This window comes from Stigmatopora argus, chromosome 14, assembly GCF_051989625.1.
Source record: "Stigmatopora argus isolate UIUO_Sarg chromosome 14, RoL_Sarg_1.0, whole genome shotgun sequence".
Classification (NCBI taxonomy): Eukaryota; Metazoa; Chordata; class Actinopteri; order Syngnathiformes; family Syngnathidae; genus Stigmatopora; species Stigmatopora argus.
Window position 1 is genome coordinate 2,919,507 of NC_135400.1, and position 16,888 is coordinate 2,936,394.

The following is a 16,888-nucleotide window of genomic DNA, read 5'->3' on the forward strand; positions in this document are numbered from 1 at the left end:
GTGAGGCCGACGCGTTAACCACCGGGCCGCCCTGGCAAAAACACAATATTTCAACTAATGTAAAAACATGATAATAACTGTATGATTTAAATGATCCTACTTTTTTAAAACATTTTATTTCAATTTTGCGTGAATCACATTCACTCCGGAAAAATTCCGGAATTGGGACAAGGGTACTCCTGAAATGGGGTCGACGGATGTTGGCAGCTCTGCATTTTCCATACCGCATAGTGTCACAAGGTTGCAGGGTGTGCTGGAGGCTGGAGACACCCTGAATTAGTAGATAGCCACAAAGAGACCGACAACCATTTATGCTCACAATACTACCTAAGGGCAATTTAGTGTTCAAACAGCCTACGATGCATGTTTTGGGGATTTTGGAGGATACTTGTTATCATAAATCACCCCTCTTGGGGTACCACTTTGGGGTTTGCTTCAGGCTCAGGCCGGGTCAGGCTTTAATACACGTGGGCCGGGTCGGGTCAGGCTGGCTTTTTTAGGCCCAATCTTACCTCCAATCTGTTTGCATTACAGTACAATTTGAAAAAATGACTGTCAAAAATCACATGACAGCCCAATAACAGGAGATGCTGCTTTTCACTATTGAAAGTCCATTTGCAAACCACACTTCTTTCTTTTTGAAAGACACGTTTCATTTGGAAAACATTTTCCCTTTTTGAAAAACTGACAGGATTCTATTATTTAATCGGGGTTTAAAAATCTGTCAAAGTGGACCTGACCATGACTGGTTCTCTGTCTCCTTGTGCTCTGCGATTGGATGGGCACCGATTCAGGGTGTTGCCTGCCTGGTGACTGTAGTTAGCTGGGATAGGCTCCAGCACTCCCAAAGACCCATTTGAGGATAAGCATTTCAGAAAATGAATGAATGGAGAAAAAGTTTCAGATTTTTGATTTCCTCACATAAAAAAATGGAGGCAGAAATAAAACTGTTGTATTTTATAGGTCAGTATAAGGTCAATGCTAAAAGTGAGAAAGCAAGGAGCATTCACATATTCAAAATGTTTTATTACCATCATTTTCATTGTTACGGATTTACAAGTTTTCAAATTAAATCTCAGTGTAACTGACACATCTTTTTCCCCAACAGCTCATTGGAAGTGGGAATCCATTCTGCATTACTGGCTCCACAAGAAGTTCCAGCTGGGCTGGCGGTTCAAGCACCGGGAGTTCTGTTATCCTATAAAGTTGGGAATATGCTCGACCCACCACAACCAGCTCATCTGCAGGGATTTTGGTATTTGGACCTTTCAGATGGCGGAAGTACAACTTGAAATGGCGTACAAGTTTGGTGGAGTAACTCCATTGTAATGTTGCATTGAGATACAAGCAGCAGGAAGTAGAATAGGAAGATCCACCAGCACCACGCAGCCACACGATGTCATAAATAGAAAAATCTTGAACCAATTCTGAAGGCACATGTAGACTGGCAATATCTAGAAACTTAAAAAAAAGAACAGAAACAAAAAATGAAAGGAATTGTAGGGACAAATGTAACATTGTTAGTGTTGGGGTAACCTCAATTAATGCCATTGTGCTCTTCTTTAATGTGCCCTAAACGCACTGTTTTCGGAACATTTTCTGCCAGCGAACTTCCCGGTGCTCTCCGAAAAACGTTTTATCTCCCTGTCGTTACGGGAAGACTTGGTGAGACACGATGCCGCCGGCTGCGCCGAACCAACTCAGCTGCAAGGTAAGACGCCTTTCCATGTCAACCACAAACGCCACCCTTGGAAGAATTTCCACCAGCGAATCTCCAGGTGCTCCCCGGAACACTTTTTTTTCTGTCATGACGGGAGTTATAAAACATCCACCCATCCATAAATCACGCTCCATCTATTCTCTAATCCTTATAAAACCTGATCTACGGATGGATGTGTGTGTGAACCTGGAAACTTGCTGGCAAACTCCCCCGAAAATGATGCCCCCAAATGACACCCCACACCACAACTACACCGGGTCAGTGCGTCCATCACCATTGCGTCTCGCCGAGTCCCTCCGCCACGACAGGGGAAAAAAGTGTTTTGGGGAGCAGGAATAGATAAAGCGTGATTAATGGACAGGTGGATGTTTTAGGTTAGCATTCTCGCGCTAGTTTTGTCCAAACCCTGCATCGTAGAGAGTTGACATGGTGGCCAGAAACGTTTGTCGAATCCTAATAGACGAGTGATTGAATTTCTTTACCCTCTCCAAGTGTGTAAACTCAAGCTTTGAGCATTTGCAAGTATTATCGATGAGTATGCCTGACTAGAACTATGTTAGCTTGCTGCTTCTTGTGGTAGTTCTCCAGCACTCCTATTGTGAGTATTTATCTGATAAATTAATTAATTTACAGATTTATTATTTATAGATTATATTTAAATATTAATACATTACAGTATGTTGATATGTATATAACAGTGTTACGTTTAATATATTCAATTCTAGGTATTGTATATATGCGATTACATGTAAGTATGAATAATAGTAAAAGTATATTAGGGGTGATCCTACTTTGCATTTTTTCTATTATCGCACCAATATCTGGTCTACATTATCCGTGAAATTCGAGGGAAGACTGTAGTCTACTATATTCCTGGCCTCAAAAAACAATTCAACTATTAGTCTTACCATTATTTCTCCCATCCTGCAGCTGAAGGCTGTGTCACTTGGCTCGCCAACCATCTGGATGTTAAGACCAATTTCTTTAAGAATACAGCCTTTCAGATTCAACTTGGAAAACCTACACCATGGGAACATAGAGACAATTCGGATTTAATAAAGTAATACATAAATTATCTAACCTAATAGGTGAAGAAAAATATTACAATTTAAAAGTGCATTGCATATGTCTTGCAATACTGAATGGATATGTACCATTAATAGAAAAGCAGGTAAAAAAAACAACCAAAAAATGGATAAGTAATGGGTAATAATTTCTGTGTACAAAATACATTCGCGTCAAACACTTATATACTGTGTGTGTGCGTGCGTGCGTGCGTGGGCACCTGGGCTCCCAGAACACTTTGTAATATGAGGAGAAAGTCCCCACAGTCCAAATGGTGTATCAGAAGTTTTTGGGCCCTAGATTAAGATTTTTTTTTCCATATTGCTGTGATTTAATTTCAATATGATGCCAATGTACCTATTATCATCAATTTTTCTGGTGTCTAGATGAGTTAATTTGCATGTTCTTTCTAAATCCCAGCTGTATTCATGTGTATGGAATTGCGCACCCTGTATGTGGCCTCTGAACTATAATTTGATACTCGTTTCTCTTGAACGGTCCTAGTTGGCGGGCTTTTTTGTGATTGGCCGCCTTTAGTTTGTGGGCGTCGTCACTTCAGGTAACCGTTATTGCATGCCAGCCCCTTCCAGTAAAACAACAGAGGACCAAAAGAGAAGATGAAGTTGATGGACAGGCAAACGTGAAAGGTACTAGGCCAATTTATGATAAAGCATTGTTTTTCTTTAGCAAATTGGCACTTCTAAAAATCATACTTTGATGAAATGATTGTAGTTGTCTTTTTACTAATGAATCTTAATCAGATAAGATTACTTGATTCATTTCCTCACAATAGAGGTAGTAACTGCCAAGAGCTAGATAACATCATTCAGCCTATTCCAATCAAGATTTCACTCGGAGCGTGATGCGATGTTTGTCAATTAATAATGCGATAGTCGACACGAAAATGGTAAATGCTAAAAGCGTTTTTACGGTGCACGTATATGACGTTGTTTCCTCTATTCCCGCACACGACTTAATTGGTTGGTTACCGAGTTAAACACGTTGCTTGAGAAATTATTAGATCTTAAAATTGTCGACAGTAGAAAGTAGGAAACTATGCAAAAAAAGCATTTTAAAGCGTTTAAAGTAGAAATGGACAGAATGTTGGCTCTCTGACACATAAGTCACATTGAGTTCTGCTTCTACTACTATTTGGTCATGCATACTTCAAAATAATCATTTCTAAACAGGAGATGTTCTGAAATCTTATTTACATTTTTTACAACATGAAATCACTTACATTGAATTTTATAGAGTAGGTAATACAGTTTTTTGTTATATCACTGATCAACAACCAATAAAACATTTTAAAAAATAATTTACTTTCACACTATTGCATTATATTCCAACTGGTTTGAAACATCTATACCCTTACAACTTCGTTGAGAGAAAATACATGTTTCTCGTCTCTGAAATGTGTGGCATTTGTGACTTCAATATTTGTAGATAACTATGTGTAGCTACAGCTATTTTATTTTAGAAACATTACTAGAAAAGTGGGCGGCCCGGTGTGGCGAGTGGTTAGCGCGTCAGCCTCACAGCTCTGGGGTCCTGGGTTCAAATCCAGGTCACGTCCACCTGTGTGGAGTTTGCATGTTCTGCCCGGCCGGGCCTGCGTGGATTTCCTCCGGGTACTCCGGTTTCCTCCCACATTCCAAAAACATGCACGGTAGGCTGATTGGACACTCTAAATTGCCCCTAGGTATGGGTGTGAGTGTGCATGGTTGTCTGTCTCCTTGTGACCTGCAATTGGCTGGCCACCTATCAGGGTGTCCCCTGCCTCTGGCCCAGAGTCAGCTGGGATAGGCTCCAGCACACCCCGTGACCCTAATGAGGATAAAGCGGTTCAGAAAATGAGATAATAGAAAACTGTAGGACATCTATCCAATCAATAAAACACACCTTTTTCAGTTATTGCAACAACCGAAGAGGAAAATTATAAGAACACAAAAACATAAGAGACCTTTTCCCTTCTGTAAATGTCCACTGAGAAGACTAATGAGGAAATAAAGTTCAACTCAGATGACAGTTCATGGCGTTACAAAACATTTACAGTGGTGCCCTGACATACGAGCAATTTGAGATACGAGTAAAATTTTGAGCAAATATTTATCTTGAGATACGAGACAAATTTTGATATACGAGCAGACAGCGGACGCGAGAGGCTGCTCATAAGAACAGCACTGTCTCTCTCCCCGCAACACCATCGTGTAATGTCTCTACAAGCACTGGGCGGAGCGTTGCATTTTTTTCCAGTGTTTTTTCCCCCCATTAGTCAGTGCGAATGGTGTATTTACTACTTCTCGTTGGCAAGTGGTCGTGCGTTATCCTATTGTGAGGACATTTGTGTGCATCATTTTGGGAATATTTTGAAGGGAATACAAAAGCAAACAACCCTCGATAGGTTGCATCTGAAAGCCAGGGTGGAGGCGGGGCAAATAGAGCCAACCCAGAGAAGGAAGGTATAAAAATTTAAAGTGTAAGGTTAGATTACCGTAATTACTCGAATATAACGCGCACTCGAAAATAACACGCAGGTCATTTTGGGCCCAAAAAATCTGGAAAAACGCAGTACTCGAATATAGTGCGCACCTAAAATTTCCCGCTGACGAAAATCAGAAATCTTACCTTTTTTTCTTCGTTTCACGATTGTTTTGTTCAAACAAATTTATTCATTAGAATCCTTCAAATGAAGAGTTCCTCTCTCTCTTTGTCTGTCCTCTTGTTATGATCGCGCCGCGTCGCTGGGTCGTCGCAGCGCGATCGAGGGCATCTGTTACGGTCGCGCCGCGTTGTGCGACGCGACCGTGGATGTAGGTAGACCCAAATACAGGAAGCAGGAGAGGACGAGGCATTCAGCGTGATACGGAGTCCTTTAATGAATCAACCAAGGCGTGGAAACAAACGTGGCCGCATGCGGCGCGCATACGGACAGAGGCAACAGAATAACGACAGCTAGCGACCGCTAGCAACCGCTAACAACAGTCAATGATAGTCAACGATAGTGAACGATCCGGCGACGTGTGATGACGCGTTGCTACTTAAATACAGGAAACGAAAGGAATCAATGGATTGGCTACAGCCGGTATGCGTCAACTTCCTCTTCCTCCCACAACACATCATCCGATTGGCTTTACGAGATGACGTAAAATCCGTGCGTCGGCTGTACGAGATGACGTAAAATCCGTGCGTCAAAGTGAGTTTGACAATGCTTTTTTCGATCGAAAATTTATAATTTATTTTAGTTATTGATTATAACACTGAACTGAGAGAGGGTGAACTGAGACGAGTACGAGGCTAGAGGGGGGCAGTGGTGGTCTCGGCTTTCCGATTTTCGATCGGGTTTACGAGATGACGTAAAATCCATGCGTCGGCTTTAGGAGATGACGTAAAATCCGTGCGTCAGCTGTACGAGATGACGTAAAATCCGTGCGTCAAAGTGAGTTTGACAATGCTTTTTTCGATCGAAAATTTGTAATTTATTTTAGTTCTTGATTATAACACGCACCCCCAACTATTGGAATTAATTATATAGCAAAAACCTGCGTGTTATATTCGAGTAATTACGGTAAATTTATTTTTGAGTGTGTCTGCATCGTAATCCAAGTTCATTTAAATATGTTTATGTTATGTTACGAGCGCATTGCCGTGCAAAAAGTCTCTCTCTCCCCCCTCTCTCTGTCACTCTCTCTCTCCCTTCCGCGAAATCCGTCTAATTTTAGTATACTATTAAACACATTTTAATAATATTAAACCACTAGTTATTTGTTACTTTGTTAATAGATGGCGAATTAGAACAAATAACAATGTTTTTCCAATTCAATATCCTGTTTTTGGTGTTTTTTTCAGAGGGTTGGAACAAATTAATTTGTTTTTAGTTCATTTATATGGGAAACGTTCGAGTTACGAGAAAATCGACATACGAGCTCAGTCCCGGAACGCATTAAGCTCGTATCTAGAGGTACCACTGTATATTGAATTTAACGGTCTTACACAAACTTTAAGATTGTATTTTGCCTACAATGTCAAAAGCATCAGCTGGTGTCTGCAACCATTGAGACTTTGGACAAGTGCAAAGCATGTGTGGCGCCTGTGTCGTCATTGAAGTAGTTTGGCCATAAATGCAAAGGTGTAGTATGTTGTTAATTCTTATTATATATTTAGTGTACATAATTAAAGAGTTCTAGTATGAAGATGAGATTATAAAAAATAATGCTGGATATTTCATCAGATGAAGATTATTTGTAAAATCATCAATTAATATGAAACAGACTTGTTGAATGATATCATTAATGAGCTTGTTTTTCGCTGTACAATAGGGGACAAAGATCCTGTTTTAACACAGCGCTAAAATAACTGTTGTTAATAGTTCATAATCTCCGTTTCAAACTGGAAGGACTGTACTCACAAATGACAGAGCACTTCATTTTGTTTCTCATCTCATTTTCTGAACCGCTTTATCCTCACTAGGGTCGCGTGGGGTGTTGGAGCCTATCCCAGCTGATTCCAGGCCAGAGGCGGGGGTACACCCTGAATCGGTGGCCAGCTGATCGCAGGGCACAAGGAGACAAAGGACAACCATGCACACTCACAATTTAGAGCGTCCAATCAGCCTACATGCATGTTTTTGGAACGTGGGAGGAAACCGGAGTACCGGGAGGAAACCCACGGAGGCCCGGGCTGAACATGCAAACTCCACACAGGTGGGACGTGACCTGGATTTGGACCCCAGAGCTGTGAGGCCAACACGCTAACCACTCGCGCCACAGGACCACCTCATTTTGTTTCTGTTAAAGTTTATCTGGCCAAAATGTTCTACAGTTTGTTCAGGAGACTCACATAAATTCTGCTTCCAACGGATACCAAAGGATGTCCACCATCTCGTACAGGTGAATATACATATCTGTAATTTTGAACTTTTAAACTGTTTCTGGTATCACTTATTGGATTCGTTTTTCTTTAATTCTATTATTTTAGTATGAAGATACTACTGACAGAAATGTGGAGAAAACACTGCCAGAGAGCGAAAGTGTTCCACAAATGGACCTGGATGAAGTTTCTGATCGTAATAGTAGGGATACATCTGATGACAAATGTATACCATATTCGGAGTCAGAAGAAGAAAATTAGAAAATAAAGATTTGACAGCTGTACATTTTGATATAGCCATTCAAAACTAAAGAGGGAACATCTAATGAACCTGGAAAAACAATCCAATTCCTGCCCAGGACATCAAAAGCCCCCAATACTAGTGAAACAAACGGTTCACCAAGGAATAAACCAGATGATACACCTAATCTTCTCAATTGAGAACATTTGTCAATGAGCAAAAATAACTATTGTTATGTTTGTGGTAAAACACAGAATGAAATAGCTTGGCCCTTAATGATTCATAAAGATGAAGGAGAAATTGCACATGTATTTTCTTTGCCTGCAAACTCAAAAGGGTGAAAGATCTTGTTAGAGAAACTGAGGAATAAAGGACATTTTAAGCACAACACATCAGTTTTGCAAGATGGAAAGGGATTGCTGAAAGTAAAGAGGAAAACAAAGTCTGAAGCGGTGAAAGGAAAATTTGTTCACTGCAGGCACTGCCAAAGGATGTATATTCGGAGCTTTGGAGACATGTTGGCATTTTTTCAGCACTTATTTTCAAACAGATTTCATATAATTAGTGGAAAACCATCAAAATGACCTTACAGCATCTTTAAAAATGAATAGTAAAAAAACATTATTTCTAAGGAAGTAGTAGGAAATGTAGGCGGCCCAATAGTTAGCGCATCGGCCCAACAGTTCTGAGACCTAGGGTTCGATCCTGCATCCGGACCTTCCTGTGTGGAGTTTGCATGTTCTCCCCAGGCTTGTGTGGTTTTCTCCATGTTAAGGAAATTATTGTTTTAAGTAGTAGTATCATACTGTTTGCTGTTACACTAACGGCTAATCATTATACCAACACTAAAATCATTATATTAAGTAAAACTGACTTAATATATTATAGTTGATTTAAAAAAAATATCCTTATCATTTTAGGCAATACAATGATAATTATTTTAGTCAAATATTTTTTGTCAATAATAATAATAAAAACACAGAGTTTGAAAGCAAAAGGACTATAACACAGCCAAAATGAATGATTATGAGATGCAGGACAGCACCCATCAGACCCACTAAACCAGGGGTCCCCAACCACCGGGCCGGTGACCAGTACCGGTCTGCGAGCCACCTGGTACCAGTCCGTCAGAGAAATAAATATTAACGTTTTAAATCTCGCCGTCCTACTTGAAATGAGAAAAGCTGTTACAATAATAATAATGAAAATAAATAATTGCTCTCATGCCTGGGACTTATTTTTTGCCGCCTTGGACGTCATCTGTGGAACATACAGCCCCCTCCACCTCCACACTTCTGTTTTAAGTAGTTGCCCTCCGCATACACCGGTCCGCGCGGAAATAGGAAGAGTTTTACCGGTCCGCGGTGAGAAAAAGTTTGGGGACCGCTGCACTAAACGATCCAAATGAAGTCTCCCTGTGTTTTTTTGTTGCTACACAAACAGCAGCCTTATTAAAAATTTCCTTAACCACACTAACCCACTGTCTTCATTTGAGGACAGCCTTTAATTCTTTTCTTACTTGATATCAAGGACTTTCCCTATTTTATGCAAATATGAAAATTTTGCAAAAATCTAAATCTATCATTCTAAACATTCTAAATTGCCCCTAGGTGTGAGCGCAAATGGTTTGCTTTCTCCTTGTGCCCATAGTTAGCTGGAAAAGGCTCCAGGACTCCCCGCGACCTTTGTGGGGATAAGCGGTAGGGAAATTGAATAATTTTTTGTGTTCATTATGAGATATGAGTTGGGATTCAATAATTTCTTGTCTTTCCAGTCTTTTCAGGCCAAGTTTAAATAGTTGTTTTTACCATTCATACCAAAATTAACAGGTCACGATTCGATTCTGATTAATCACGTACTACACTTTATGACAGATGATGTATCCAAGATGGCGGCGCGCACTGACGCAGCGGCTCTATGCTCTCCAGTTCGGTGTCGTTCGTTATCCTACAGTCGCCAGGATTTAATCACTATCAGAAGGATATGCGATACATCCGATTTCACAACAAACTCTCCGGGATCTCCGTGGACAGCCAGCCCACTCAAAGCACGTTGAAGGCGGCGAAGGGACAGAAAGCAGAAGCGTGGATGCCGGGCGGGCCTTGCTGCTAAGCTGAAACAACAACCACACCGAGCACCGCTTCCTAGTATCTTTTTGACTAACGCCCGATCCATCACCCACAAAATGGATGAGTTGGAACTTCGAATTGCTACAAACAGCTTTGTTAGGAACTGTAATATTATTCTCATCACAGAAACGTGGCTACACTCGCATATCCCTGACGCTGCGGTATCGCTAGCTAGCCGAACGCTTTTCTGAACGATCATTCAAAAGAATTAACAGGCAAAAGCAAAGGAGGAGGACTGCGCCTTGTTTATACATAATGAATGGTGTTCTGACAGTAGGATCATTGACACTCACTGTTCCCCGGATTTAGCGCTATTGGCAATACGGTGTAGGCCCTATTATTTACCGAGAGAGCTAACGGTTGTCATAGTAACGGCGATCTATATACCTCCGAATGCTAACGTTAACACACCACTTAACCTCCTGCTAACGGCTGTAAACAAACAACAGCTTGACCACCCCGATGGCGTTTTTATTGTCGCTGGTGGTTTCAACAAGGCGTGTTTAAAGACTGTTTTACCTAAGCTTATTCAATACGTAAATTGTAATACTAGAGGAGACAAAACTCTTGACCATGTCTATTCTAACATCTAACATCAAACATGCTTATAAAGCCACTTCCCTCCCTCACCTAGCTGGATCAGATCACCTCTGCCTATCTCTCACCCCCGCTTACACTCCACTCCGGAGGCAAACAACGCCACAAATAAAGATAATAAAAACTTGGCCCGAGGATGCACTTTCTCAGCTGCAGGACTGTTTTTCCCGCACCAACTGGGAACTTTTCGTACACGACAACCTCCAGGACTACACGGACTGTACTTTCTTACATAAAAAACTGCATTGACAACGTCACTATAAATAAACGAATACGGGTTTTTCCTAACCAAAAACCCTGGATGACCAATGAGACACAGGCACTCATCAAATGCCGTAACACCGCCTTTAGATCAGGGGACAAGATAAAATATAGAGCTGCCAGAGCTGAGCTGAAAAGAGGCATTAAAAAGGCCAAAGCAGCATATACTAAGAAAATTGAGGAGCACTTCACAGAAAATAACCCAAAGAAGATGTGGAAAGGAATACGACATATTACCAACTACAATAACAATATGTCTGTTAATGCAGATGCCTCACTAGCGGAGGAATTGAACCGTTTATTTGCCCGCTTTGAGACTGACAAATCAGACCCAGTCTCAACACCCCCTCCACCACCCTGCAGCAATACACTGAAGTTCCAGGAACAGGAAGTGAGACTGGTAATGCGGTCTGTGAACACCAGGAAGGCTGCTGGCCCAGACGGAGTACCTGGGAAGGTGCTCAAAGCTTGTGCTGACCAGCTGGCTGGAGTCTTCACAAAAAAATTCAATTGTTCCCTGCAACAATCCATCATTCCATCCTGTCTGAAATCTGCCACCATTATCCCTGTCCCCAAAAAGCCAACCATTGACAGCATGAATGATTATAGGCCTGTTGCACTCACGCCTGTGATCATGAAGTGCTTTGAAAAGTTGGTAGCCCGCCATATCAGGAATACAATCCCTCCCTCAATTGACCCTCACCAGTTTGCTTATAGAGCAAACAGGTCCACTGAGGATGCGATTGCCATTGCTCTACATACAGAACTGAGCCACCTGGAACACCATGGGAACTACGTGAGGATGCTCTTCATTGACAATAGCTCAGCCTTCAACACCATAAAACCGGACATTCTGACTGACAAACTCTCCCACCTTGGAATATCCTCTTCAATCTGCTGCTGGATAAAGAACTTCTTGACCAACCGACCACAAACTGTTAGACTTGGTCCCCACCTCTCTTCCTCCATTGCACTGAGCACTAGCTCCCCTCAAGGCTGTGTACTGAGTCCTCTTCTGTACTCCCTGTACACATACGACTGTACCCCCACCCACCAGTCTAACGCCATCATCAAATTCGCTGACGACACCACTGTGGTCGGACTCATCTCAGGAGGGGATGAGTCGGCCGACAGAGATGAGGTCAACAAACTGTCTTCGTGGTGCTCGGTGAACAATCTCACACTGAACACCACGAAAACTAAACAAATAATCCTGGACTTTTGCAAACACGGCACAGATCTGACCCCACTCCTCATAAATGGAGTATGTGTAGACAGGGTCCAGTCCTTTAAATTCCTGGGGGTCCACGTCACGGATAAGCTCTCATGGTCTACAAACATCACGGCAGTAGTGAAGAAGGCTCAGAAACAACTCAATTTCCTCAGGGTACTTAGGAAGAACAACTTGGGCACCAAGCTTCTGATAACCTTCTATAGAACCACTTTAGAGACCATCCTGGCGTACTGCATCAGTGTGGTACGCTGGAAGCACGGCGGCAGACAAAAAGGCCATGCAGAAAGTGATTAACACTGCCCAGAGGATTATCGGCTGCTCTCTGCCCTCACTGGAAGACATTGCCAGCCCTCGTTACCTCAGCAGAGCCAGGAACATCATAGGGGACCCTTACCCTCTGCTGCCCTCTGGCAGACGCTATAGGTCCCACAAAGTACGGACAAATAGGCTTAAGGACAGTTTTTTCCCCACATCCATCAGAACTCTAAATTTGCGGTAACACAACACACATTCCCTTCTGAGGTAATATGAAAAGATGTTTGGGTGGTGATCTGCCTCCTACTAGCTGACTGAAGGTAAGTGAAAGACAGTGAGAGGTAAGTGACCTGTATCAATAACAGCAGAATGCCAAATTACAAGTCTGTAACTATCACTTATTTAGGTCTTTTGCCCAGTAAACGCAGCTTATGGAGAAGCACCACTAATTTTGTCATACGCAGTTTCTGGGTGTGATGACAAGTAGGCTTTTTTTGTTGTTGATGATGACGACAGGGCCTATGTCCGATTATTATTATTATTATTATTATGACGATTATTATTATTTTATATACCAGTTTAGAAAAAACTAAAGAAAAGTGAAAATAAAAATGTAAAATAACATCTTAAAGCATGTATATAACACTCAATGAAGAACAGTTATTTAAAATAAATAAATGGCAGCTCAAAACATTAGCTTGAGATCTCCAGGAATTATAATCCAAAACAGGGCCAGAAGACAAAAATAACATTCATCCACTACTCTACTCGCTTTACACACACGACTGCAGACCCCGCACCCTGAGAACGTCATTGTGAAATTTGCGGACGATAGAACAGTGGTGGGGATGATCATGGGAGAATGAGACGGCCTAAAGAGATTAGGTCCTTAGACTCAACAAGTGGTGCGCACTCAACAACTTGGTGCTGAATGTCTCCAAAACCAGAGAACTCATCCTTGACTTCCGACGGAACAAGGCTGCTCCGTCGCCCCTGTATATTAATGGCGAATGTGTGGAGCAAGTAGAGACTTTAAAATTCCTAGGAGTCCACATCTCTGCTGATCTCACTTGAGCGGCAAACACCACAGCATTCATCAAGAAGGCGCAGTAGAGGCTACATTTCCTGAGAGTACTCAGGAAGGAGCAACTGAACACCAACTTGCTGGTGACCTTCTACCGGTCTGCCATTGAGAGCATGCTGACCTACGCTGTATCAGTGTGGCACTCAAGCTGCACAGAAGCCAACCGGAAGACTGCAGAGGGTGATCAACACAGCCCAAAAGATCATAAACTGCCCCCTATCCACCCTGTCCAGCATCTACGAATCCCGGTGCCTTAGAAGGGCAGCGAGCATTATAAAAGACAATACACATCCCGGCTTCCACCACTTAAACCTGCTGCCCTCTGGAAGGTGCTACAGAGCTATAACTGCCAAGACCAACAGACTCAAGGACAGTTGGACACTTGAGCTGGGAAACAGCGCCCGCGTGCATCCAAGCATGATTACTAGATGTCAAAGCAGGGTGGCTGAGTGCTGCAAAGTGGTGGACGCGAGTGGAAATGCAGCGGCCCGCTGTTTATTTCCACCAAAGACACATGTAAAGATTGAGAGATTAATTTTGAATTGATACATCGTGCATTGAAATAAGGCAGAGTTAATTTTCTTTTAACACCTTTATTTTTGTTCTTAGACATTCTTTTGCATTATTTGATTCAGTGTTACTCTTTTATGTCTTTTTCAGCTACAAATTGTGTTAATTTTACGCTCAACACTGACAACTTTGTGGCCTCAAAGTTTTCTTAATTGTCTTGTGATGTATGATGCCGTTTTAAGCAAACATCTCTACTGTTTGTAACAGGATTTTATGTGAATTTTGACATTTAGAATTGAATCCCAAATACAGTAATACCTTGACATACGAGGAATTTGAGATACGAGTAAAATTCTGAGCAAATATTTATCTTGATACGAGACAAATTTTGAGATATGAGCATACGAGACGTGAGAGGCTGCTTATGATTTCAGCGCACTGTTTTTCTCGCCGCATCTCCCTTGTGTAAAAATCTCTACGAGTACTGGGCGGAGTGGTGTATGCATGACAGAGCTGGCTCACCAATACGAGAGAAGTTTTTCAACAATATGCACCATCCTGAAGCAGAAGGATGCTATTAAGGATATCAAGCCTTGCAAAGAACCATAATTTCCAAGCTGTGCAGTGATATTCAAAACGAGATGGAGAGCCTTCTTTTAATATAGATAAAAGATAAACAGTTAGCGGGAGATAGCGTGGCCGAGTTGATAATATGTGAAAAAAACAGCGGAATTTACAGGAATTTAAAAGCAAAGCAAGCATCTGAAAAAGGGTAGCCTTCAACACCACCAGAACCTTTCATTTAAGTTAAATTTATCTTTACGTATGTTATGTTACGAGCGCGTTGGCGTCCAACAAGTCTCTCTTTCTCTCGTACACGCACCCCACGTTATACTGAATATAATGTCATTTTATTATTAAACATCATAACCCCTGTTATTTGTTGCTCTGTTGGTAGATGTTGAATTAGAACCAATAAAAATGTTTTTCCATTGTAAAATCTTGTTTTTTGGTGTCTTTTCAGATGGTGGGAATGCAATAATTTGTATTTAGTTCATTTCTATAGGAAACGTTGATTTGAGATACAAGTAAATTGACATAAGAGCTCGGCGCCGCAACACATTGAGCTTGTATCTCAAGGTATTACTGTAGTTAAAACAGTCCGTCATTTAAGAAAAAATACGTTGCAACCTGTCAGAATTTTCGATTTCTGTAGCTTTGTTGACTCTGCAAAGGGATGGAAACAAAATGGATGGATGTTTGTGATGGCCAAACAGTTTTACCTGACGGTCCAAGTTGTATTCCTAGTATTTTCCTTTAGAGAGGGAAACTGTTGAATTAATTCATGATCTTCAGGGAGTAGGACTGGAGACACACATCTTACTGCAGAGGAGATAAAATTTATTTAATGATTGCACTCAATAAAATTAGTATCTCTGTCTCAATTATTGGTCTCGTTGCTATTGGTATTGCAGTTAGTATTGTAAGGCTGTCACAACTAATCAATGAAATCAATAAAAACTGATGTATGAATATTTTGCCAATTAATTTGATAATTGGCATGTGTACTCCCTTCAATCAAAAGCCTTTATTGTCATCATACACAGCTGCGTATAACGAAATTGGTGACAGTGTAAGTGAAGTAGTGAATGGAAATCAATAAAACAAAGGCATTTGCAATCAACATTACACGAAAGTGCGGAATCTATATTCTCTTTCAGTTGTATTTGGCATAGATTGACAAAGAAAAACCCGGAAACATGAGCATTTTCATTTGATGTTTGAAAATATGTTTAACTCATCATCTTAGAACCATCATCCTTAATTTAAATGGAAAAAATCACCCCCCGATGAGTCATCACCTTATCGTGTTTGTAGGTTTTGTGTGTACCAATGATCCTAGGAGCTATGTTGTCTGCGGCCTTGTGCCCCTGGTAGGGTCACCCATGGCAAACTGGTCCGAGGTAACAGACCAGAGAAAGAACGACTCAGAAGACCTCTGATCATGAACAACATAATTGAATGACTTTTTCACCCGGCTGGACACGGGTTACCGTGGCCCTACTCTGGAGCCAGGCCTGGAGGTGGGGCACGATGGCGAGGCCCTGGTGGCCGGGCACAGCCTGAAGAATCTACATGAGTTCAGCTTCCCATAGGCCTACCAACAGTGGGGGGGAGCTAAAGAGCTCGGGTGCAACAACCGTTGGGAAGGAGACTGGCTCTTGGGATGTGGAATGTCACCCCTCTGGTTGGGAATGAGCCTGAGCAGGTTGAGAAGTTCCGACTCCATGTAGTTGGGCTCACTTCTATGCATAGCTCAAGTTCCGGTACCACTCCTCTCAAGGGGGGTTTGTCTTCTCTTCCATTGTGGAGTCGCTCCCGGTGAGAGGCGACGAGCAGGCAGGTGTGGGCATACTTATTGCCCCCTTTGGGTACTCCGTCATTCTGCTGGGGGACTTCAATGCTCACATTTTTCTCAAATTTTCCAAGATGGCGCCGTCAGGTGATAGCCGGTGCAGTAGCTCTGCCCACTCTTATTTGTTTTTTGTGTTTTACAGCCTTTCTATCTTTTTTATTACATTTTAATATTTCTTTATACATTCCTTATTACTTTACTTTGTACTTTAATGTTTTTACAACTTTCTTTGTTCTGTTAGCCTGGCTTATTTTTGCTACTTCTTTTTAGGAACCATTCAGCCATGCCTACATAGTCATACACATGGGATTAGCTGTGAACAATACGCAGCAGAAGGAGCGACATCTCAATGCCGCTGGAAATCCGGAGCTGGACAAAAGTGCCGGGAGAAGAAGCGACGCTTCAGACCAACCATTCCATCTATTATTATGGGGAAAGTGAGATCCCTCCCCGATAAGACGGAAGAGCTTTCGGCGTTTACCAGGCCGGAAACGGAGTCGATGAGTT

General features: G+C 41.8%; 1 protein-coding gene across 2 annotated transcripts in view; it reads right to left on the reverse strand.

Moving 5' to 3' along the window:
- Positions 1 to 1,005: 1,005 nt before the first annotated feature.
- Positions 1,006 to 16,888, reverse strand: part of engase (endo-beta-N-acetylglucosaminidase) — a 97,282-nt gene continuing 81,399 nt past the window's right edge. For both annotated transcript variants that reach the window (XM_077619071.1, XM_077619072.1), the window contains exons 12-14: positions 15,249 to 15,348; positions 2,629 to 2,740; positions 1,006 to 1,461 (exon numbers count right to left, since the gene is read on the reverse strand). In XM_077619071.1, the coding sequence (XP_077475197.1) occupies positions 1,069 to 1,461; positions 2,629 to 2,740; positions 15,249 to 15,348 (605 nt within the window). In that variant the 3' untranslated portion in view covers positions 1,006 to 1,068. The remainder of the gene's footprint in view (positions 1,462 to 2,628; positions 2,741 to 15,248; positions 15,349 to 16,888) is intronic.